This window comes from Schistocerca cancellata, chromosome 5 (assembly GCF_023864275.1).
Source record: "Schistocerca cancellata isolate TAMUIC-IGC-003103 chromosome 5, iqSchCanc2.1, whole genome shotgun sequence".
NCBI lineage: Eukaryota > Metazoa > Arthropoda > Insecta > Orthoptera > Acrididae > Schistocerca > Schistocerca cancellata.
Window position 1 is genome coordinate 306,340,453 of NC_064630.1, and position 25,854 is coordinate 306,366,306.

Genomic DNA, 25,854 nt, shown 5'->3' on the forward strand with positions numbered 1-25,854 from the left:
GAAGAATTAGAAGTTGTTGCTAACATAAACGAATACAAGACATGCAAAAATGTTGCAACCAACAGTCCAAAGTCTTCTGCGAGACGAATTGCTGCAGTAGTGGGAACATCCAGTGTTAGCATGCACAGAAATTTATGGCTTTATTTAAAGTTGCAACTGTATAAGATTCATATTGTGCAACAGTTAAATGAAAGTTATAATGGGAAGGGAATGACTACTGAACTGTTGACTAAAATAAGGACTTCTTAAATTTCCTATGGATGAGTGAAAAGGCACATTTTCATCTCAGTGGTTATGTCAACAAACAAAACTGCTCTTACTGGTGTGAGGATAACTGCCTTGAACTCCATCAATGCCCCTTACACAGCCAAAAAGCTGTCTCTTCAATGGGCATAATCGACTCCTCCTGTTCTGTGGATGAACATGGACGAGCAACTAGTTGCATCTCAGTTGTATGTTGTCAAAGTTTACATATTCCTTACACCTCAACTTTAAAAGTTTCCTGAAAATGAGTACAGGTTTCAGCAAGATGGCGCTACGTGTCACTGTGCTCAAATTTCAATGGTGGCAGTGTTCAGAGTGTTTGGTAACTGCTTTATTTCAAGGAATGTGTACATTTTGTGGCCTCCAGAATCTCCCGACTTGGTCACAATGGTGGCCACCCACAAGATATGATTTTCAGAAAATTAAAATTGCATGAAATAGAAATATGCAAGGATTTTGTTGTCGTGTCTGGGAATATTTTACAATATGATCCTAGGCCTCTTTTTCTATCTGCACCTAACCATTTTTCTGTCACACCCTGCCATTTTCATCTTCTAAAATAAGAGTTTTCCGAGTGAAATGTTTGCTTTTGAAAAACCTAACCAGTAACCAAAAATAGCTTTCTTTTATGATATTTACTTATAGAAAATAAAGCTTATTTCTAACACTCTCTGATAAAATAGTTCCTTGAGATACAGTCTGTATGAAATAGTAATTATTAGGCAATTTTGTACTTTGAGGTAGAATTCAGAACTATATTCACACTTATTGCAAATGCATATTTTTCAGATCAGTATTTTAACCAACTGCTATCATCAAAGTGGCCACAAATTGATCACCTCAGTTTCATATCATACTGTCATGACTAAACAGGAAAGGTACCAAATACAAGGACTGTAATAATGGATAAGTATTGGTTGTCACTTCCTTGAAAATGGGACAGTCAGACTTCTCAGAACATAATTTTATGATAAATTCTGATTTCAAGAAGAAACAAAGCAATTCAAACACACCTTCAACATGAATACTAGAAAGAAAAATACAAGTTTACTAAGTGAACAATTAAATATTACCTTACTTCTAGCATACTAAGAACACTGAATTACGTAAAAATTATTCAAAAACAATGTTTCATCTCGTCTGACTTAATACCACACTGGAAAGTTCTGGGTTGAGTAACTGGTATAGATGAGGTGTTGGTGCTCAACAGCACATTGATGACAAGACTGAAATCACTACCAAGTTTTCAATCAACATCTTTCTGCACAGCTAATATGCACATGCACACAATGAAGGTGTTCGTTTCTGGTAGTCTGACAGCTCTGAGGAAGAATACTGAAATCTTTGGTAAGCTTTCTCACAATCTTGTTTAGGTGCATGTCAACCTCTCAATGCCTCAATTGTATACAGTGAATGGTTGGTTACCTTCACTCCTTCCCTCACCCCATCTTAATTAGGAGACATGAGAAGACATTGTTTCAGTTATGGGTCAACGCCTGAAAGCTGTGCGAGCATGCCAAAATATATCTAAACATATAATTAAATATTATACAAATTATTTTATTATCGAGATCCCAGCTTCTCACTGTAAGGTTTCATTGTACAAGCAAAGATTATTTTTTCACTGTCACTGTGTTACTGTATTTTGTTGGCAAAAACTTATGTGACAAAATTCACAAATTGCATTACAAAAAAAAAAGAATAGATGAAACTTCTTGGCATATTAAAACTGTATACCAGATTGGACTGAAACCCAGCAGATGAGATACTGGCCGAAGTAAAGCTGTGAGGACGGGTTGTGAGTTGGGCTCGGGTAGATCAGTTGGTAGAGTACTTCCCCACAAAAGGCAAAGGTCCTAGGTTAGAGTCCAGTCCTGCATATGGTTTTAAACTGCCACAAAGTTTCATATCAGCACACTCCTCCACTGTCATGTGAAAATTCATTCCAGGGATCTGAATACATATTTTACCTTTCACCGCCTACTTGTCTTTCTTCAAAATACTCGCAGCTGCCAAGAACTGAATCTTTCAAGTCGTGAGCAGTTGTCATTACGGAACCTCCACAAGCTTTCATTGTACGTTTCAGATCCTCTTCTGGGACTCGTCCAGCACAAAACATGTCTCTGAAAAATTGAAAATCAGGTTAAGTTGCTATTGTGAATTGTGCAGTTTAGAGTTTTGATCATACAGGTCTTGTTTCATTAACTTTAAAGAACAACAAATCATTGCCTTTCAAGAGTAGTGTCTAATGTGAACAAGACTCACTGATCAATAACAACATTTTGCCTACTAGAAACGCAAGTTTAACATCATCGCAGGAGTGTTTCTGTGGAATTTGGACAGAAATCCAGGTTTATGTCTCACAATTGATTAATTGAGAGGGTTTATGGGCTCAAACAGTGAGGCCATTAGTCCCACGATTACAAAGTTACTCACAGAAGAAACAGCGTCCGCTAAAAGTGGACGAATTCAGTCAGGGGAGTCATATTATAAAATAATTATTTAAAGCACACAGAGTAAAAGGCATAAAAAATAAGCTAAAACTGGACAAAAAAGAGCAGCCTTTCCATGAGGGAGTTGTCATGGGGTCCCAAACCGAGAAGACATGAGAGGTCCCAATCACAACCACCCTGACCCAGGTTTATGTCTCAGTTCGGCAAATACTTTTCATTTGACATTTAAATGATATTTTGCAAACATCTCTTACAATGGAAACTGCCAATTGCACCCCTATTAGATGTATAAAATGACCCAGTGGACAGCCCATCAAACTGAACACAGATCAAGCATGAAAACAGGAAAAAGGTGTACTGGACTGTGGGAGAGGGGCGGGGGGGGGGGGGGGGGTGGCGCAATACAGGACAGCACGCAAAAGTAATGGGAGTTATGGTGTTGGACTACCAAGCAGGCAAGCCATGTTGAAATGTTGAAACCTCCCTCATGCCTATTCTTTTTTCTGCTGTTCACTTTAGTCAAATTTGTGTCTGTGTCAGGGTGTAACGTTCATTTGCAACAGCGAGATGTAAGGTACAAACCTGTAATGACAGTTGATTCTGCACAACTACTCTATTAGCAGTCGAAAGGAAGTGGCTTCTGAACAGTAACTGCAGATGTTTGATGACAAGGCGACAAGTCAACTGAATCCTCCACTGGAAAACATCTGGTGTGTCATACTGGCATTAATGACAGTATGTGTGTCATATGATAGGAATCTCTTATCGAATTTGTATGACTGGTAAGTGAGATATCCCTCCTTGCCGAATACTGGTGTTCGTATGAATGTGAATGTGACCATCCCCAAGGAAATGATGAAAACATAATACATCTACATCGATAATCCGCAAGCCACCGTACGGTGTATGGTAGAGGATACTCTGTACCACTACTTTTAATTTCCCCTCCTGTTCCACTCGCAAATAGAGTGAGGGTAAAATGACTATATGTAGGCATCAATATAAGCCCTAATTTTTCATGTTACCTTCAAGGTGCTTACACGCGATGTATGTCGCAGCAATAGAATCATTCGGTAGTCAGCTTCAAATGCCAGTTCTCTACATTTTCTGAATAGTGTTTCTCAAAAAGGATGTCACCTTCCCTCCAGGGATTCCCATTTCAGTTCCCAAAGCTCTGTATATTTACATGTTATCCGAACCTACCAGTAACAGATCTAGCAGCCCTCCTCTGAACTGTTTCGATGTCTTCCTTCAATCCGACCTTGTACAGATGCCAAACACTTTAAGAGTACTTAAGAATATGTTGCACTAACGTCCTATATGCAGTCTCCTTTACAGGTGAACCACTCTTTCCTAAAATTCTCCCAATAAACCAAAGTCGATCATTTGCCTTCCCTACCACAACTTTCACATGCTCATTCCACTTCATATCGTTCTGCAACGTTACGGCTGGTCAGTTTGTCACATAAGCTGCAACAGTTCCGCACTCTCTCAGTTTCTCTGTGCTCTGTCAAAACATACGCTTGTCACATTTTTAAAGATATGTTCCGTTTTTGAAGTTTGACTCTTGAATTCCTTTGTGTAAGATAGTTCACACCCATTTATTTGTTGTTTTCATTTCTGTGAGACATCTATGTGGTATCTCGCTTGCTTTCACTATTCATCATATTTGCTTGTGATGGTAATGTATTCTTACCATACGACTCGTATGGTAAGAGTATGTATGACAACTGCCAAGACTACAGAAAGAGAACAGACATTTCAATGACCAGACGGACAGTTCGCAATGTTGAAGGAGGGAGGGTCTGGAGGGGGAAGGGGGGGGGGCATTCAATGAAGCTCAGGACAACTGGGAAGGGTATCAAAAGGATTTAGCACCTCATTTCCAAGCAAATGACATTAAATGCGCTGAGTGGCTGCGAGCCTTTCTATTTACCTAATAGCTTAGCACCCACTACTTGACTCACTCATGCAACCAACAAAATCTGTGCATAGCTACAAGGGACTCAATATAATATGAACAAACAGAAGTGCAAATGCAGACCTCGCATTTTGTGGTTGTGTTCTAAAGGAGATTGTATGGCACACAGAGATTTTTTGTTTTTATTTAATCGAATTTTTATGTTGTTCACAAATTGCAACACTTTCTAAGCTTTTCACACTAAGGTGTGTGGTCTCTTCAGAATGTAATTCTGACCAAAACGCGATTCTGGTAACTGGAGTCCAAAGCTTTTGTTAATTGCGCCTTTTGTACTCTTGTGGAGAAATTTCCATAGCAACTTTTACCCCCTAACAAATATTTCTTTATATCTAACAGAGAAGTGAAATATCAATTTTCATAAATTTAGCTTCAAATTTTTTAAATGTAACTAAATAGTTTCTTAAACATTATCATCCCCTATTCCACTCCCTTTGGTTCTGAACTTCCAAAAACACTGAAACATCTATTTTTTTGTTTCTAATCGAGAACTCAAATACCAGTTGTCATAGATGTGGCCTTAAAAAATCCTTTAGTAGTTCTTTAGAAATTATTTATTTTCAAGAAAACACTTATCACTGGTGTGGTATCCCTAGATGTGCAGAACTGAATATGGTGCATCTTTTTAAAATTCAGGGCGAGACCATTTGCAGAGAACTAGTCAATGAAACTTTTAAAAACACTGTTTACTACTACTTTTGTTTCTGTACATATGCTTGCATTGATTGCAATACAAGAGTCATCTGCAAAAAGATCATTTACATATATATATGGAACAATAGAGGATCCAATACTTAAGTGTTTGGGAACTCCCTACATTTCTCCCCAGTCAAAATAATGTCCCTGGACTACACCGATTGAATAACTTTCCGCATTCTTTTGGTTAGATATGACATTATCCAATGGTTGGCTATATATCAGTTCCATGAAACTTCAATTTATTGAGGAGAATATTGGGATTCTCACAGTCAAATGCTTTAAATAGGTCGCAGAAAATGCCAACCTTCAGTATTTTATTATTTATTGCTTGTAAAATTTGGCGAGTGGACGTGTAAAGCATTCTCAGTAGAACAACTGTGATTACCTGAGGATTTTATTGTTGCTCAGGTGAGATTATATTCCAGAATACACCATCTTCTCAGAAATTTTAGAAAATTATGCCAGCAGTCAAACAGGTCAGTAGTTAATAAGATGGGTACAATAGGAAGGAGAAACTGTACTCATCACTGACCAACACCTAGTACATTCCAAGGAAACAACTTCTAAGGAATGTAAATGTTGTGCTCCTTCTTCCAACAAACACCACATATCATCGACATCCTCTGGACTCTGGCATAATACATCCTGTTGACGCCAAATAAGAGTAGCAGTTGTGCACAAGTCAACTGATCATCCCTTGGGAGAAAGGAAGTGAACAGAGACAGCATTCTACAGGCTATCATTATGTTTGTTGCTGTCTGGAATACTGTAACAACGGACTGCATTATCATTGTTTCACAAAAACTGGCTGTGACACATCAGTTGCTGTTGAGGACAACATTGTTCCAGGAAGAGGTTGGAGTAGGATTATTCATATTTCTGAAAATGTGATTAATTCAATTACATGGTTTGTTGCAATGAAAATGTACTGACTTCCAGAACCAAGATTGATGCAAGTGAAATGTGTGAAGTGCTTGTGAAGGAAACAACAACGATAAAAAGGAGGCCACTGCACCAAGTTTCACTACTGCTGTGCAAGGTATAGGTATCACCAGAGACTCATTAATAAGGATTTTGTCATAATAATTTAGGAGTAAGGGGCACAACTCACCAAATAGTGTAGGCATAAGAATATGTTAAAGAATGCTAATTCTGTAAGTAAAACTTAAAAGGGACCTAAGAATGTAAGGTGTACAGAACTGGGGCATCCGATTGTGCAAGAGAAATTGCAAGAAGTAATCAGAAGGAAGGCATTGGAGGTAAAGAGGAACTTTATTAGACGAACTGGTTCACAGCAGAGAGTAAATGTCTTGCTTCATAAAAATGTATATTTTATGTGGACAACTATCAACACTGAATTCCAAATAAATGAACTTTACTTTCTTCCATTACTATGTGAAAATCCATTTATGGAATTCATTTAATTCCAGACCGATAACAGACCAGAGTGGTAACACATTGATTAGATGATCAAAATAACCTCAGATGTACCACTCTGTATTTTGTCCCTCTTGCCTTGTTGACAAGCAGTAGAAATATGTAGAACTAGAGAAAATGGTACGTAAATATGTCTTAATTGTGTGTGCTGAGTAGGCCGCTCTAGTCACAATTAGGGAAATTAATATATGCCCTTGCAATAAACAACTTCTGTAAGAGTGTAATATTAGAGGGCGGTTTGGAAAGGCCGGTAAATTTCAATGAATGAATGGAAAGTTTTGATTGTGCTTTCATGAGTAGTAAGTTAGATTATCCTGAGGATGGTATAAAGAATTTCCAGACCATTTACTTTAGGATTAATGAATTTAAATGTGGCTGAACAAGCACTAAAAACTAAGTAAACTTTGGCCATCCAACTGAAGTCACCACAAAAGTAACTATTGACAAAAATCCATGATATGGTAATGCAGCAAGATTGCAGAATATAAATTTGTGAAATTGCTGAGATTGTAGGCATTTCAACTGAGTAAGTGCACAATATCCTGCACACAAAATTAATTGTGAAGAAGCTGTGTGCAAGACGGGTGCTATGGTTGCTCACAGTCAATAAAAAGCCCATCTGGCACAACATTTCAACACAATGCCTGGTAATGTTTAATCATAATCCACAAGACTTTCTGCACTGATTTGCGACTGCTGATGAAACCTGGATCCACCACTACACGTCACAGTCTAAACAGCACTCAAAACAATGGGCAAAGGATGGTGAAAGCACATCAAAGGAGGCAAAGACCATTTTGTCAGCAGATAAGGTGATGGCCACTTTTTGAGAGTTCCCAAGTAATAATCCTCACACATTACTTGATAAAAGCAGAATGATAACTGGATTCTGTTATGCTTCATTGTTGGCTTATTGAAACTTAAGTTAGCTGGAAGAAGACCAAGGTTGGCATGCAGGAAAGAGCTCTTTCACCAAGATAATGCACCATCCAATACATGAGCAATAGCAATGGCTGAAGTGCATGAAGTGGGCTTAGAATTAGTTCCTCGTCCATACTATTCACCCGACGCAGCCCCAAGTGACTTCTTCCTGTTCCCCAACTTCAGACTGTGGCTTGCTGGGAAGAAATTTTCATCAAATGAGGAAGTAATAGTTACAGGCAATGAGTATTTTAAAGAGTTTTACGGAACCTATTTTTCTGATGGGATGAAAACACTGGAGGTTCATTGGACCAACTGTTTATCCCTCAAAGGAGTCTATGTCGAGAAGAAAAGTTTAGGAACTTTTTCTTCCCAACTTATCAAACCCCTGCATACTATTCCATCTTGTGGCAGTGCAAATTCCAGGATGCAAACAATGAACAAAGATGACAAAACCAAGCCTCTCATCTGCACGTGATTCATGGGTTGCAAATGCACACAATAAAATAAATCAAAACACACACACACACACACACACACACACGTGTATGCCACCTGCCAGCAAGTACACAAACGTAAGTTTTTTCTTCTTTTCAATAACATGTTGTGCAATCTGTGCAGTACATGAAATAATATCAATGATACTGACCATCCCATATGCCCAACGTCAAGATGTAACATTTATTGATGTCTGTGCACGCATCGAACAAGAATATGTTTCACATGTTTAACTTCAAAACTGGTTTCCAAAGATGTAGCTATTAACAATCATTCATTAAAATATGGAATAAAACTGTGACTTTTCATGCTTTCCTGACGGATCTGTTGCAAATACGTTTTTTGGGTTTACCGCAGGATCACATTGTATAACTTGCACAATATGTCATTGATGCAACTGCTTGACATCATGAGGTGGTGGTAGCTGGTGCTGTCACTGCTGGAAAGTACGACTGATAACAATCCCACAGCGGTGTTGATATTTATTATGCTGGGGAGGAAGCAATATGCATGTGCGGGAAGACACTCGTAGTCGGAGGAAAGCGGCCCTCTAGGAGCCGCAGAATGGCTATCAGCGCATGTGCAATGGGCAATGACTGTGCTGCCGGAGGGTCCTGCAGTTAAAGGCTGAACTAAATCTCAGTAGCGCATTGCGTCATGTGATGAATTGAAAGTTCTTGTTTTCCCTTTTTTGGATTTAATGGCAGCCAATGTTGGATCCCAGGCAACACTTAGTTGAAAACTTGCATCCTTGTTGATAAGATTGTATCCAATATGGATATGCATGGCCTCCTTAACAACACAGTCCCAGAAAGATGTCGCTGGGGATAAAATTTCTGTCTGTTCATAAAGCATGTTGTTGTTGTTGTTGTTGTTGTTGTTGTTGTTGTTGTCTTCAGCCCTGAGACTGGTTTGATGCAGCTCTCCATGCTACACTATCCTGTGCAAGCTGCTTCATCTCCCAGTACTTACTGCAACCTACATCTTTCTGAATCTGCTTAGTGTATTCATCTCTTGGTCTCCCGCTACGATTTTTACCCTCCACGCTGCCCTCCAATGCTAAATTTGTGATCCCTTAATGCCTCGGAACATGTCCTACTAACTGGTCCCTTCTTTTTGTCAAGCTGTGCCACAAACTCCTCCTCTCCCCAATTCTATTCAATACTTCATCATTAGTTAGGTGATCTACCATTCTAATCTTCAGCATTCTTCTGTAGCACCACATTTTGAAAGCTTCTATTCTCTTCTTGTCCAAACTATTTATCATCCATGTTTCACTTCCATACATGGCTACACTCCATACAAATACTTTCAGAAACGTCCTCCTGTCACTTAAATCTATTTTCGATGTCAACAAACTTTTCTTCAGAAACGCTTTTCTTGCCATTGCCAGTCTACATTTTATATCCTCTCTACTTACTTCGACTATTATCAGTTATTTTGCTCCCCAAATAGCAAAACTCCTTTACTACTTTAAGTGTCTCATTTCCTAATCTAATTCCTTCAGCATCACCTGATTTAATTCGACTACATTCCATTACCCTCGTTTTGCTTTTGTTGATGTTCATCTTATATCCTCTTTTCAAGACACTGTTCAACTGCTCTTCCAAGTCCTTTGCTGTGTCTGATAGAATTACAATGTCATCGGCGAACCTGAAAGTTTTTATTTCTTCTCCATGGATTTTAATACCAACTCCAAATTTTACTTTTGTTTCTTCAATATACAGATTGAATAACATCAGGGAGAGGCTACAACCCTGACTCACTCCCTTCCCAACCACTGCTTCCCTTTCATGCCCCCTCGACTCTTATGCTTTACGACCCCCCCACGAACCATGGACCATGCTGTTGGTGGGGAGACTTGCGTGCCTCAGCGATACAGATGGTCGTAAGGTTCAACCACGGAGGGTATCTGTTGAGAGGCCAGACAAACGTGTGGTTCCTGAAGAGGGGCAGCAGCCTTTTCAGTAGCTGCAGGGGCAACAGTCTGGATGACTGACTGATCTGGCCTTTTAACACTAACAAAAACGGCCTTGCTGTGCTGGTACTGCGAACGGCTGAAAGCAAGGGGAAACTACAGCCGTAATTTTTCCCGAATGCATGCAGCTTTACTGTATGGTTAAATGATGATGGCGTCCTCTTGGGTAAAATGTTCTGGAGGTAAACAGTCCCCCATTCGGATCTCTGGGCGGGGACTACTCCAAGAGGACGTCACTATCAGGAAAAAGAAAACTGGCCTTCTACGGATCGGAGCGTGGAATGTCAGATCCCTTAATCGGGCAAGTAGGTTAGAAAATTTAAAAAGGGAAATGGACAGGTTAAAGTTAGATATAGTGGGAATTAGTGAAGTTCGGTGGCAGGAGGAACAAGACTTTTGGACAGGTGAATATAGGGTTATAAATACAAAGTCAAATAAGGGCAATGCAGGAGTAGGTTTAATAATGAATAAAAAATAGGAGTGCGGGTAAGCTACTACAAACAGCATATGATGTCCCTTGTCCAGGCAATGCTCCACTACCGCTTATTTATCAGGTTGCCCCAGGTGCGTATGATAATGGTGTTCAACGCAATGTTCTTGCACAGTTTGACGTGTCTGCCCAGTATAAGATTTTCCACACTGGCATGGAATTTTATACACACCATGTTTCCTAAGGCCAACGCCGTCTTTCACCAAGCACAATAAATTCCTCAATTTTGCTGATTGCCGAAATCCAGAGAAAAACATTAAATCTTCTTAAGAAGAGTTCTATTCCTTCCAAAGTGACCAAAAGCCTACACCAATAGGCTGCAGTTCCCCAAGCTATACGGCATACCCAAAATACCTGAGGTTGGGACTCCTCTTCGCCCAATAGTGAGCAATATTGGAGCTCCTACACTGTTGGGACCTCTCATAGGCGAGTGTGATCACCATATCCGTAAACCACAGGACTTCATAGGATGCCTGAAGATACTTAAGCTACAAGTGTCAGATATTTTGGTTAGTTTTGACATGATATCTTTGTTTCCAAAAGTACCTCTGCAGGACTCATTCTAAGCTTATCAGCAGCCAGTTCAAGAAAGACATTGTGACTTGTACTTACCTCTAACTTATTTCTTATTCAATGACCAGTATTTTGAACAAGTGGACTATGTCGCCAGGGGAAGCCTTCTGTTTCCCATGGAGGCCAACTATTTTATGGAAGACACTGCAGTCAGCAAGTCTCAAATCTCTCTGCTCCTGGTGGTATGTGGACGACACTTTTGTGGTGTGGCCCCATGGAATAGAGCCGTTACCTGCGTTTCTAAGGCATCTGAACTTGCTCCATCCCAATATACAGTTCACAATGGAAGTGGAAAAGGATCGCATTTTACCATTCCTGGACGTCATAGTTGGAAGGGTACCCCGAGTGGCTCAACAGATGGAAATTTTATCCCCAGCGTCATCTTTCTGGGACTGTGATGTCAAGGAGGCCATACATATCCATACAGCAGACAATCTTATCACCAGGGATGCAGGCTTTCAACTAAGTGCCGCCTGGAATCCGGCACTGGCTGTCATTAAATAAAAAATAAATAAAAAAAATAAAAAATTGGAAAACAAGAACGTCTGATTCATCAGATGATGCAATGTACTACTGATATTTAGATCAGCCTTTAACCACAGGAGCATCCAGAGGCACAGTCATTGCCCATAGCGCACACGTGGATGGCCATTCTGCGGCTCCCAGCAGGAGGCACCAGGAGTGCCTTGCCACTTTCCATTTCACTTAAATTACACCCACTATCTAGATTTATTAGCCTTTGTGTTTCTCTTTTCGGATTTTCTAGCTTCCCTACCATTTCAAGCTTGAAATTCCACACCCCGACTCTTAGAATATTACCCTTTTGCTGGTTATTAGATCTTTTTCTCAGGGTCACCTGCCCCTTGGAAGTACCCTCCAGGAGATCCAAATGGCAGACTATTCCAAAATATTTTGTCAATGGAGGGATGATCATGACACTTTTTCAATTACAGGCCACATGTCCTATGGATACACATTAAGTGTCTTTAACGCAGTGGTTTCCATTACTTCCTGCATCCTCATGCCGTTGATCATTGCTACTTTTAGGACCAGTTTCCTATCCCATGGGCAATCGAGTGCCCTGAGTCTCTGGCCACTCCTGCACCCTCTTTGGCAAGGTCATTGGCAGAATGAAGGTGACTTCTTACGCCGAAAGTCTTCAGCCACGAATGCTGATTTATATTCAAAATTTGAAGTGGTGGCAGGGTCTGAACCCATAACCGAGGACAGTACGATTAATAATCAAAGAAGCTACCACTAGACCATGGATGCTCAGTCCAGAGTACAAAAACCATAGGTCAACCTGTTACGGCTGACATGAAGACAGCAGAAGTCAGCTGATACCTGCCAGGAGAGGTGAAAGGAAGAATGTCGCGAGACAGAGTCCCATGAATTGCACAGAGTTTATTAGAAAGTAGATGGTCCTCCAGGAGTCTGCCCATGACTGAGCAAAAAGGATTTTGACATGAAGCCACAAATACGCCCCCAGAGCACTAAGGAGAACAGGGAATATGTGGCTACACCCTCAGCCAGACAATCGGCAAGCTCAGAATCTAGGATACTCACATGGCCAGAAATCAAAAGAAAATTAACTGAATAAGCAGCATAATCAAGATCAGTGAAGATCGTGGATGGCAGGGACCAAGAAGTGGCAGGAAAAACACCAGGCAATAGCCGAAGGCCACACATCGAGTTCATACATAATAAAATTCGGGTGATGGAGGACCATTTAACAAAGAAAAGGGTCGAATAAATGGCCATCAGTTCCACATGTGGCAGGCAAGAGATGGTGCTCTGTGGCAACAGAAGACGAAGGCACAGCCTACAGATTTACACCCATCAGTGTAAAAAAAATAGCATCTTGAGACTACCATAAAAGAGGGTGGAACAAGCGAAGGAATACCACCGGAGTTATGGTGGCTTGCAGACCCTGGGAGAGATCCATCCGAATCGGGGGCTGAAGAACTGGGAGGGGGGGGGGGGGGGGAGGAGATGAACTGGGACACCGAAACGAGGGGGTGAGGGTAGGGAGATCACAGTGTCAACCATGAGACGATCAACAAGGCTAGTGTGAAAGGCACTGGTAGCCAAACTGATACCATGATTGTGGACCAGGTCTAAGAGCAGCAGTGTGGAAGGGGCAGCTGAGACATGAACTTGGCAACCACAATCCAGATGGGACAGAATCGAGTCCTGATAATGACACAGAAGATTTGAACAATCTGCGCTCCAAGAGGTGTGGGCCAGAAAGCAAAGGACTTGGAAACAGTCAGTCTCCAGAAAGCAACCAAGTAAGCTTGTTGTCAAAAAGAAGACAGAATAAATGGAAATGGGGGACCATGGTAAGGCATTGGGTATCAAAGTAAAGCTCCACCTTGGGATGGAATTTAGTTCAATGGCAGAAATGTACCACCCATGGTTTGAAGTGGAGGGAATTGAAAACCATGTTAAAGAGTCCACATGAAAGTGCACCATGTGGTTTCCTGGAGATGCCTCTCCGCAGAGGTCACTGAGTGGCTACTAGTCTAGATACAGAAATCATCCATATCCAGAGCAGGGGTGACCTACGGCCTGACGGAGGCCTCGAGTCCATTAATAGCAATGAGGAAAAGTAGTATGCTTAATATGGAACCCTGTGAAACAACATTCTCCTGGGTCTGTGGAGAGCTAAGAGTGGTGCCAACCTGAACTCTGAATAACTGGTTGCACTGGAACTAGCAAATAAAAATTGGGAGGGGGACCTGAAGACATTACTCATGGAGTGCAAGATGTGATGGCGTCAAACCATGTCATAGGCCTTAAAAAGATTTAAGAAAACTGCAATAAGATGGCGGCACTGGGAAAAGATGTGGCAAACTGCAGTTTCCAACCAAAGCAGATGATTAACAGGAGACTATTCCTCCCGAAGGCCACTCTGGTAGGGAGACCAAAGGTCCTGAGATTTGAGGACCCAACAGAGCTGACAAGCCACCATCCGTTCAAGTAACATGCAGGTGGCACTGGTCAAACTAATCTCCAGTTGTTGACTATCGAGGGATGATGGATCCTTACCGGGTTTAAGGCCAGGAACCACAATACTGTCCCTCCACTGAGAGGGAAAAACACCTTGGAGCGAGATAAGATTACACACCTGGATGAGATAATATCATTGTGGATGACTGAGGTGTTGAAGCAGTTGGTTATGGATTGAATCAGGACCAGGGGCTGAATTTTGAGAAGAGGAGAGAGGCAGATGAATTTCCCATACAGTAAATGGTTCATTGTAAGATTCCACCTCACTAGGGGTGGAACACAGGAGGGAAGCTTGAGCCCGCTGTTTCTGAAGGAGGCAGCCAGACATATAGGAGGCTGATGCCATCACAAAACGGGTCACAAAGTGCGACATGAGAACCAACATGTCAATACGAAAGCCACCCGGAAGGGCAAGGCCCAATATGGAAGACGTCTGTTGCCAATCTTTTAGAGTGTAGAGCATAGCCCACATCCATGACGAATGGACAGAAGAACCTAGGGAAGAGACAAAGTGTTCCCAACACATCTGCTTGCGCCGATTGTGCAATGGGTTTTGGCACAAAGGCATTTAAAGATAATAAGACCGACAGAGGATGTGTGCTGCTTAAGGTATTGCAAGGCTTGACAGCGATCATGGATGGCTATGGCAATTGCCATACTCCACTACAGGACCGGCCAGCAGTGAAAGAAGCCTGTCAGTTAGGGGACAACAATCCTGGTGGCTTGAATAATTGTATTAGACATGTCATGAGCAACTTCAATACAACCTGACAAAGAGGGGTAAATACCACCTGGGAAGTACATAGAGGGAAATCAGTTCACTGGAAAGACCAGCGAGGTAACCTGGCCATCGAAAGGTAGGAAGGGAATAAGAAAATCAAGAAGGGAATGAGAGAATCAATGGAAAAGTGGCTGCTATCGCAGAGTTCATTGTTTGGTAACAAATATAATGAGGAGAGAAGGGGAGGGCAAGAGATGAGAGATAAATGGCAGAGAAAGACCCACAAGTAGCACTAAAATGGGTAAAGGAATCATTGTTAAGAAGGCACAGGTCGTCATCTGCAAGAAACTGATCTATAAAGAGGCCCTGACTAGACAAAAAAGTGCTGCACCACAAGGAGTGATGGGCATTAAAATCCTCAAGGAGGGGGGTGGAGTTGCCAAAGGACGGCTGTCAGGGCAGTGGGCATAGATGGCCTGTCAGCAGGGAGATAGAAATTGCATACCAAGACCTCAGAATCCCAGATGATCTGGACGGCAGAACGGAGAGAGGAGAGGATGGGGAACTGGGTTAAGGAGGAGGGAGGAAAGGAAAGATCAAATCAGAAGTAAAGTTAAATGTCATAGACACAGGGTGAAGACTGTTATATTTCTGACACACCTCAGTGTAGGACAAACAATCAAGGGAAACATATATATATATATTCTTTTCCTTCTTATAAACCGGACAACCTGGTGAGTGTGGAGAGTGATGGTCATGACCATCAACCAACATGGATGGTGGAACACAGAAGTCTTCCCCCCCCCCCCCCCCCCCCCCACCATGGACCATCCACATTCACTGCAAAGAGGGTCTGCTGTAAAGTAGGAAAACGTGCCTGAAATGCAAATATGGAAAACCTTTCATGGATGGTGAGACATATGGCCCACGTCACACTGATAAACCATTACTTTCACCTTCTCCCAGAGGGTACCACCTCAAATGCCAGAATAAAGGTGCCAGTATTGATGTGACTGTCCTTATAGTCTTTCTGAACAAAATGAATTCCCCACTGTTTCAGATTGATCCAGAGTTGTCAGTTTGAAAGATGAAGTCCCTATAAAAGAGCGAGAGAGAGAGAGAGAGAGAGAGAGAGAGAGAGAGAGAGAGAGAGAGAGAGAGAGACCCTCAACCATATTCAAAGACCACTGAGAAGTAACAGACACCAGAATGTTGCCACGATAGTCAAAGGCACAACAGGCCACAGGTAGGGCAGTAGTAGAAGTTTTCACCAACAGCGAACCTGACTGCACCATACTCAGAAAGCACTTTGCCAAACTTGTCTTTGATAGTTTCCACAAAAAATAATGGCTGGTGGCGGATGGAAGTGTCCCCGCCAGTCCTTGTGCAGAAGAGGTAGCAGGGAAAGGGTTTCACCACCATCTTACAAGCCTGCCCCCCCTCCCCCCCTTCCCTGGGGGTAGCCAGAGAAGAGGAGGCTGTACAGTCACAAGAACCAGCATTAAAGTATCCATTCCTAACCAAATATATGAACATAGAATAATGCATGTTTTTTAGGAGCTTAATATGTTTCTGCCATGATACCACCTACTCTGATCAGGGGCTTTCCCCATGAGCACCACCAAGCAACAGCAATGGTCAACAGGCATGGTGGCTGCTGCCAGGAGTTCAGATGCTCCAGAATGACAAGCAATCACTCCTAGGCTTACATGAGTAGGTAGCAGTTCAGCTATCAGAAGTGTGAGCCCTGCGTTTTTGCTCAACCGGAAGTGTACATAATGAGCCCACCCACATGGACTGGCTAGGATCGCGGCTATTTAGTATTAAGGGACAATGGCAGCGAGGAAAAGATAAAAGAGACAATAAGAACACATGCCGAAATGCTCAGTAAGGCGATGTTATCCAGTTGATTCACCTATGGCGGCAAAATTTAGAAAGGGAGGTCAAATCTCAAAGGGAGACCAAAAATGCTGAGCAGGTGGGGGGGGGGGGGGGCAAAATGGCAAGGGATAGCAGAAACTAGGAGGATGGTCATGACAACATAAGCAAGGACACCAGGAGAGGGGAAAGAGACGACACAGAGGGAGCGGCATGGGGAAGAGAATGCAGCCCGGGAAAGAAGAAAGGGGTGCAATAGCTCAGGACCAAGTGTGAGCCATGCAAGAACTCACGAAAGGGCTATGCACCCCATGGGTGGAGGAGAGGGGGGATAATACCTTGATGAACAAGTAAATCAAATCAAATCAAATATGTAGAGCATTCTGCCAAAGATATTAATGTTTGTGATCTACAGACCAAACAGATCCTTTACAAATCTTCTTTAAAGAAGATTACTTATACAGCTGCTTCCTATTTTGTAGTTATTGTCAAGAATTATACCACTAACTCCTGAAGGGAAAAAAAAGAAAGAAAGATATTGCATATGAAATTAGCCATACCTGTCAGCAAAGTACTGCGTTGCAACATCACCAATGGGTAGCTTAGACAGTACTACCTTTGCTCCACTTTTGTGTATTAAATCCAACTTTTCATACAATATTTTCCATTCAGCGTCCACCACCTTCTGATATTCCTGTACATTATCCACTCTGATTTCAGCATTGTCCCTTTCAGCTTTGAGCTCCAGTTCAATATTAAGCAGAGCAATTTTGGGGTTTGAATACTTCTTTGGCTGCATTTCAAAACCAGCGTATGAAAATGTTTTCTTGAAAGCGACGCCTGCTACCAACAGCGAATCCTTAAAGGGACAAGTGAATTATAAGTTACAGAGATACTATGTGGTTTATACAAATATATTTTCTTCTGTGTTATTAATCAGTTGGTTTATTATAATTAACATACTTCCAATGCACCTCCTGTCACCTTCTTGATCCCAATCATATTGAGCGGTAAAAGCTCATCCAAAAGTAAAACAGCATCAACGACCATTTTTGAAAAGAATCCTTTTTGGTGGCTTATTAGCTTTGAACTTAGGGCTGTTGCTGCACATTTCTCTAGCAATGAACGATGTTCAGCTACATTTTTCTTATCAATCTGAAAAAAAAAAAAAAATAATTATCAATAACGATTATAATATTTATAATCATTAGTTTACAGATGAAACCAATAAACATAGTTCTTCTGTGTGCACACAGAGTGTGAGTTAACGAGCATTTCACTCATTTAAATATATGGCCGAAGAGTCAGCCTACAGGAATTGTGAAACAAACCCTGTTGCCCATGACCGCGTGCCACAAAGGGCGCAGGTTCACCACGAGATGGGGAAACTCACAGGCGTCTATTGTCTACTGAGGCCTAAGCACTGTAGTGTGCGAGTGAGACAGATGATAACCTACATCATCGGGAAACATTTATGAAAACTATTTAATTCTGTAGTAATTCAGGGAATCAAGCCACAGTAATTTTAATCTGCCATCCTCCATAAATTTTCATGGTGATCCCATTAAAGCTTGAATATAGATAATATCTATAATAGTTTAGGATTTACTGTTAAAGTGAAATTAATGAGTTTTGTAACAAAGACCCGCATGCTAAAATCTGAAAGCTTTGGTCGATCTTAACAATCAACACTTCATTTCATATAGAATTGCATCATTAAAATGACATATGTTATGTAAATATCATCTCTTTTAACTTTATTTGTTTAGAAGATATAGTAAATTTAAACTATCAGTATTTTCAGTTAAGCATCAGATCATCATTTCTTCCACACAAAACACATTGAACGATGACAGCATGACACCTTATCGAATCATTAGGTAACAGAATATTTGTTGTCAAGTTTGGTGCATAATAGTTACTTTTGTTCGTTATTTATTTATTTATCAGAATGCACATTGGTGCATGGCTACTGGCCACGACATTCAAAGTTAAGAACTGAAATTGTATTGGTTTTATGTAAAAGAATTTAACCTTTATTATGTAATAAATATTATTGTTACTTTATTTAGAACATGAAAGTGGTCAAGCTTTGATTATTTAAATATGTTAATGTACAGTAATGTAGCTGCAGCCAATCAGATGGACGGCTTCCGGAAAGGGAACTGCACTAGTCAGTTGAGTGAAGATGTTCGGCGCACGGGAAATGCTGTCGTAGACAGGCCGAGGGCAGACACCAAAGGGTACAGTTCGGATTGAGACGCGAAAGCGAACAGTCAATTTTTAGGTAGCTAGGAAGCGAAACGACTTAGGAAATTTCGCGTTGTGTGGTATCGCGGGACTTAGTCTATGACCAGTGAGAAGCCGGGCGCCTGGTGTTAACTCTACTTTTTCCCATAGTTAACAAGGTGGAGTACTGGACTTGTGTTTCACGATGAGATTGTGAATGATCGAACTGTGTCAAATGGATATGCACTCTACTGTAACAGTAACTCTAAATACGACCATGTTCACTATTAGTTTGCTTTCTGAATAAACATTATTCTAACCAAATCGCAACTGTGTGGCCGATATCTATGGGTCGTTAATTTAGTTCCCGATATTATTATTATTACTGTTATTATATGTTAAATTAACTTTTTATTTCGCAAACTTGCCATCAGCCAGACAATTCAACCAAAGGATCACAAGTGTGTAACTTAGGGTGTGTAATGCGACACGTGCGGTTCAACCCCTAGACGAGTTTGAGCCAAGACATTTTGATGTAGGGGAACCACATGTGAGCCTGAACATCTTTGGGATGTTAGCCCACAAGAGGAAAATGTAAAATGAACAAGAAGACAAAGTTCCAAATGAACGAAGTTTTGTTGACCTTTTATGACAGTTGGACAACATATGGATCACAGACCCATAACTTATTGTCTCCAATAACAGGATTTTGGAGCTCCTCTTTACTAGAATACAATCTTACAATTAAACCTAGAGAAAAATCATAAAATGTTGGTTGTCAACTTGGGGGATAGCATTCTGGTAGAGTGTACAGGGACTAGACTGCTGACAGGCCCAGTGTCAGGAGGTTGTGGAGCAGGGAGGTGGGAAAAAGGGAACAAAAATGGATAGGAATGGTGAAAGACAGGTGGATGCATTGGCAGAAGGTTGCAAATAAACAGGGTGGAAGACGAGAATGGGGAGGAGATGACAGGGCACAGGGGGTGGAAACCGTTGGGTGGAGGGTGTGACGACAGTAGTATGTTACCGAAGGTTGAGGCCAGGATAATTACAGGAGAAAGAATGTGTTGGAAGGATAACTCCCATATGTGCAGTTCTGAAAAGCTGGTTGGGGGGGGGGGGGGGGGGAATCCGGGTGGATTGGGTAGTGAAGCAGCCACTGAAATACATGCGAGTCTTTTAATTGTGCCTGTCCGCAACTTGATGTGTCTTCTTTCCAGTAAGTATCAATTAGCAATTATGCTTCAAATACGTCACATTTGTTGAGTGAGCAAGAAACTGTAGAAGCTAAAGAGGAAAAAATTGCTCTTTAACTCACGTCAAACTTTTTTCTCAGAGAAATAATTACATTTTCTGTCATTATTTTAAAATTTATATCTATCAAAGAACTAAAAGGATAGATTGTGACTCAACATTTCCACTACAAGTTGAGTAGCAAACAGTCACAAGCAAAAGACTGCTAAACAAGTAAACTTCCAGCCAAAAGGCCGTCTTCTGAAATAAACACTAGCTTCAAAGTGTTTCAGAATAAGGCCTTCTGGCTGAATACTTACTGTTAGCAGTCTTTTTGTTGTGACAGTCTTAGCATCTTCATTACACAGTGAGCAGCAATCTATACTTTACATAATATTGTAAAGTAAATATGACAAAAGATAGTTTGGTCTTTTTTAATGTTTAATATTCCTCAAGATAGATCACTTGCATATGTGCCGGTAACACCTTAAATAACGGCATGAAAGGCCAGTTTTCTAGGCTTTGTCTTCAAAGTGTTAATATAATGTCATTGCCAGTACATCATCACATTTTCAGGTAAAACTGTATCATGGACTAGTACTAACTGTTTTAATAAGGTACACTGCCTTCTGAACAATTTAAGTAGTAGTTTACTATCTATCTTGGTCACCGTGACATTAGGAAAAACTAATCCTATCATATTTTACAAGATCAACTGTTAATTTTATTTTTAGTCATACTGGGAATTTGACATCACCCAAGTAAAGCAGCATAATACTATCTACATATCTTCTATAACATGTTGTTCCACCTTGAGTGCTCATATCCATGCACCCCGTCACTCGCAGGCAAAAGTGGGAATGGGTGACATTATAGCTGATTCATGGGCAGTCAGGCACACGGCCGTACTGTCTCGGATGAGCACCCAGACGCAAGGGTGCCAAAGTAGCACCTGGTGGGCAGTGTACATTACCTGTGCCTGACCACAGGTGAGCTGATGGGCACTCTTAAGTGCCCATGCGCCATGGGATAGTGTTGGAACAGTCTTTTAGAGTAAATAACTTTATCAAGTACGCAAGCATGACTATAAAGACTATGCTCTAGTTTGTTAATAAAAGTAGCAGCCAAGATTCATGCCAAACAATTTGCCATGACCGTAACATTGATAAACATTCCGTCACTCAATTCTAGAATTTCAATGAGCTCAATGCACACATCATAACTGTTATTTTTATATGGCATGTAATTTTTCTTCATAATGTCCATGGTCTACTGACATGTTTGCAAAAAAGCTTTCAATGTCAAATGAAGCAAAACTTAAATTTACAGTTAAGCTTGAAAATCGGGACAGCATTCGTTTTCCCAAACTCGTAGTGACCAACATGGTAAACTTTGATTTGAATTGTTCAGCAAACCAACAAACACAGCTAGAATCCTAAATGTCTTAATCTAAAAAGATACAAACTGGTCTGCTTCAGATCAGTGCTGCATAGCATCTTAAAGCTTCCACTCAAAAACATTGAAATTGAGAAACAGTTTAGTATAGTTATACAAGTGGTTAGGGCCAACAGATATAAAGACGGCAGCATTGAGAAAAGTTTAAGAAGGTGAGGAAACGAAAAGAAGTAGGACAATAAAAATATTTCTCATTCTAAAAAACACAGGATGTTCCATTTATCTGATGACAGCCTGTGCGGCGTGTCAGATGCTGGACAGCAAGCGCTCCATTGCCAAGTGATCAGATGCTGTGTCGCCTGTCTACTGCTGTGATGCAACATTACTACATTTAAAATTTAAGCAAATAAATTTTGTACTCGCCCATGTTACACAAGGAGATGCTGGAACTGCCTGGCATTATTTTCCACACATTTCTGACATATACTCAAGAAATTATTAATCACACAATGCAATTCTCTCCGAGATGCTGAAGTAATTGATTCACGGATATTATCCTTAAATTCCTCTATCTGTGAGGATTTGTTGTGTACACTTTGTCCTTCAGTGCAACCCACAAATAAAAAGCGCACAAAGTCAGGACTTCTAGCAGGCCAGATATTGTTACTAATCACTCATCGAACAGATCATGAATTGCATGCAAAGAAACATCGACCGTATGAGCCCTTGCTGAATCCTGCTGAAAAAATGCAAAGCTTCATTCTCTTTCATTCTGTCCATTAAAAAATGGTCGAAAAATGTTTTGCACAAGTCTTTCACTTGTAACTGTGTCATTAAAAAGAACTGGGCCCATTATGCAGTCACCACTAACTGCACACCACACCCCTATTTTCTGATCATGAAGGGGTTCCTCATGAAGCACAACAGGCCTGTCTGCACTCCACTGTCAACAGTTTTGGGAATTAACATACTCATGCAAATGGAACCAAACCTCGTCTGAAAACAGAATGGGGTACAGATCTATTTCACGGTCATGCACTTGTTTTAAAACACATTCGCAAAATTTAACCCTCTGCACAGGACGACCAGGTCAAAGTTCTTGTACTACTTACGCTTTATAGGGTCTTAGCCCAAGCAGCTTAGCATCTCTTTGTACAGAGGTGCACAATATTTGTGTTTGCTGCAAAAGACTTCTAAGTGACTTTTTAGGGGAATTTTCCAGGCGGTATGCAATGTCATCACGATGAGCTTCTGTGAGCACAGTCCCTCGTTGTTTATGCTTCTTATCTTTAACACTTCCCATTTCACGAAATTTATTCACCAATTTGCGAACTGTGTCACAACTCTGAACTCTAACACTGGGAAACTTCTCTGGAAACTTCTCTTCAAACAATCTCTGAACAGTAACACTACATCGTGATGCCTGTTTCACTGCTTGAATGCCACTGGCCGACAACGTGTATATGTCTGTACGGCCTTAAAGATAGATGTGTGTGTGTGTGTGTGTGTGTGTGTGTGTGTGTGTGTGTGTGTGTGTGTGTGGGGCGCCCCCGCACGGGGGGTAGGGGGAAGACCTTTAAACCAGCAGGTGCAGCTTCTGTGGTCAGCCTGCAATACCCAGGCAGGAGGTCATCAGATAAATGGAACACCCTGTATATTGCCATGACTCACAATGGCACACACTTGGCACAAATAACTCAGTTTCGTAATAACTGTGAACTGAACTTATGTTTTTGTAGTACACAAACCTTGTGAACAAGACTACCTTATAAAATCGGTAAGAAACTAACAACTTTATTGTTTCAGGCATTTATAAAATTAGCTGTCAAGATTGTGATAAAATTTATGTTAGACAACTACCAGAACAAAAATGCTCTTGAGAATCATCTGAACACTGATATATACAAAATAGTTTACACACATGACAATGTAAATTTTTTGCTTAGGATGCTGAAAAGTTTGTCTTAAATACAACTGGAAGAAACAGAAATTTTTGTTCGTGATAAGAGGAGCCGGCAGAGGTTCAGGGCACTCTCCTGTCCTTTGGGTGGGAAAATTCCCCGAAAAGGTGGAAGAATCAGCAATAATCAAAGGCATGACTGTGCAGATGGCAATGGAAACCACTGCATTAACGACACGTAACGTGTATCCACAGGACATGTGGCCTGTATTTGAAGAAGTGTCATGATGATCTCTCTATTGGAAAAAGATTCTGGATTAGACCCCCATTCCCATCTCTGGGAGAGGGATGTCAAGGGAGGGGACCACGAGAAAAAGACAAGTATCAATAGACGGATAACATACTATGAGGTGGAGCATGTAATGTCAAAAGTTTGACCATAGTAAAAAAGCTAGAAACTCTGGAAAGGGAAACACAGAAGTTCCATTCGGATGTCAGTGAAGTGAAACGGGAAGAAGACAAGGATTTTTGGTCGGATGAATACACAGCAACATCAATGTCAGCAGAAAATGGTATTACGGGAATAGGATTAATTATGAATTGGAAAATAGGACACAGAGTGATCTATGTGGACAGTCCACAGATAGTGGAAAATCTAAGGTGGAATGTAACAATACTAGGAAAAGGATAGTTGTTACTCACCATATAGCAGAGATGCTGAGTCACAAACATGCACAAGAAACAGACAGTCACAAAATAAGCTTTGCGTCACAAGCGCTTTGTCAAAAATAGATTTCTATGCGTGCGAGGGCACGCACCCGCACGCACAGGGCCAGTCTGGCCGCTGAGGGCAGACATTGAACAACAGCAGCAGTGCATGATGGGAGAGGCAACTGGGTGTGGGAAAGATGGAGGCTGGGGTGGAGACAGGGAGCGACATCAGGTTAGGCATGGGAAATGACAAACTGCTGCTGGGGAGCATGCAGAGACAAGGTGAAGAGAGGGCAGGGCAGCTAGGTGCAGACAGGAAGTTAGAAGGACAGCAGGGGAGAGCGGAAGAGGGGGGGGGGGGGGGGATGCAGAAAAGGAGGGAAGTAAAAAGACTGGGTTCATTGTTGGAATAGAGGGCTGCGTAGTGCTGGAATGTGAACAGGGAAGGGGCTAGATGGGTGAGAACAATGACTAACGAAGGTTGAGGCCAGGAGGCTTTCGGGAATGTAGGATATATTGCAGTGAGAGTTCCCACCTACACAGTTCAGAAACTCTGCTGTTGTTGTTGGGAAGGTTCCATATGGCACAGGCCGTGAAGCAGTCTTTGGAATGAAGAATGTTGTGTTGGGCGGCTTGCTCAGCAACAGGGTGATCCAGTTGCTTCTTGGCCGCAGTTTGTCAGTGACCACTCATGTAGAGAGACAGCTTGTTGGTTGTCATACCCACATACAACGCAGCACAGCGGTTGCAGCTTAGCTGATAGATCACGACTTGTTTCACAGGATGGGATAGGTGATGTTAGTGACCAAACTGGAGTAGCTGGTGGTGGGAGGATGTATGGGACAGACCTTGCATCTAGGTCTGTAACAGGGGTATGAGCCTTGAGGTAGGGGGTTGGGAGCAGGAGTTGTGTAGGGATTACCAAATATATTGTGTAGGTTCAGTGTACGATGGAATACACTGTGGGAGGAGTGGGAGGATAGTGGGCACGACACTTCTCATTTCAGGGCATGACAAGAGGCACTCTAAACCCTGACGGAGAATGTAATTCTCTATCTCCTGTGGGGCTGGATGGTGGGACTTTGAGAGGTGGTAGAAGACTGGAAAGATAAGGCACGGGACATTTGTTTTTGTAAAAGGTTGAGAGGATAATTATGGCTGTGAAGGCTTCAGTGAGACCCTTGGTATTTTTGAGAGGGACCACTCATCAATGCAGATGCAACTACAATGGGTGGCTAAACTGTATGGAAGGGAGTTCTTGGTATGGAATGGATGGCAGCTGATGAAGTGGAAGTATTGCTGGTGGCTAGTAGATTGACAGAGGTACTGATGTAGGGGGGAGAAGCTGTTGAGGTTCTGGAGGAATGTGGATAGGGTGTCCTCACTCTAGATCCAGATTGCAAAGACGTCATCAATGACTCTGAAGCAGGTAAGGGGTTTAGGATTCTGTGTGTTTAGGAAGGATTCCTCTAGATGACCCATGA

General features: G+C 41.5%; 1 protein-coding gene across 1 annotated transcript in view; it reads right to left on the bottom strand.

Annotated features, from left to right (window-relative positions):
• Nucleotides 1-25,854, bottom strand: part of LOC126187826 (T-complex protein 1 subunit eta-like) — a gene marked incomplete in the record, with an annotated part of 55,610 nt that overhangs the window by 19,505 nt on the left and 10,251 nt on the right. The window contains 3 exon segments of the mRNA XM_049929124.1: nucleotides 2,235-2,387; nucleotides 17,463-17,761; nucleotides 17,866-18,057. Of these exon segments, the coding sequence (XP_049785081.1) occupies nucleotides 2,235-2,387; nucleotides 17,463-17,761; nucleotides 17,866-18,057 (644 nt within the window).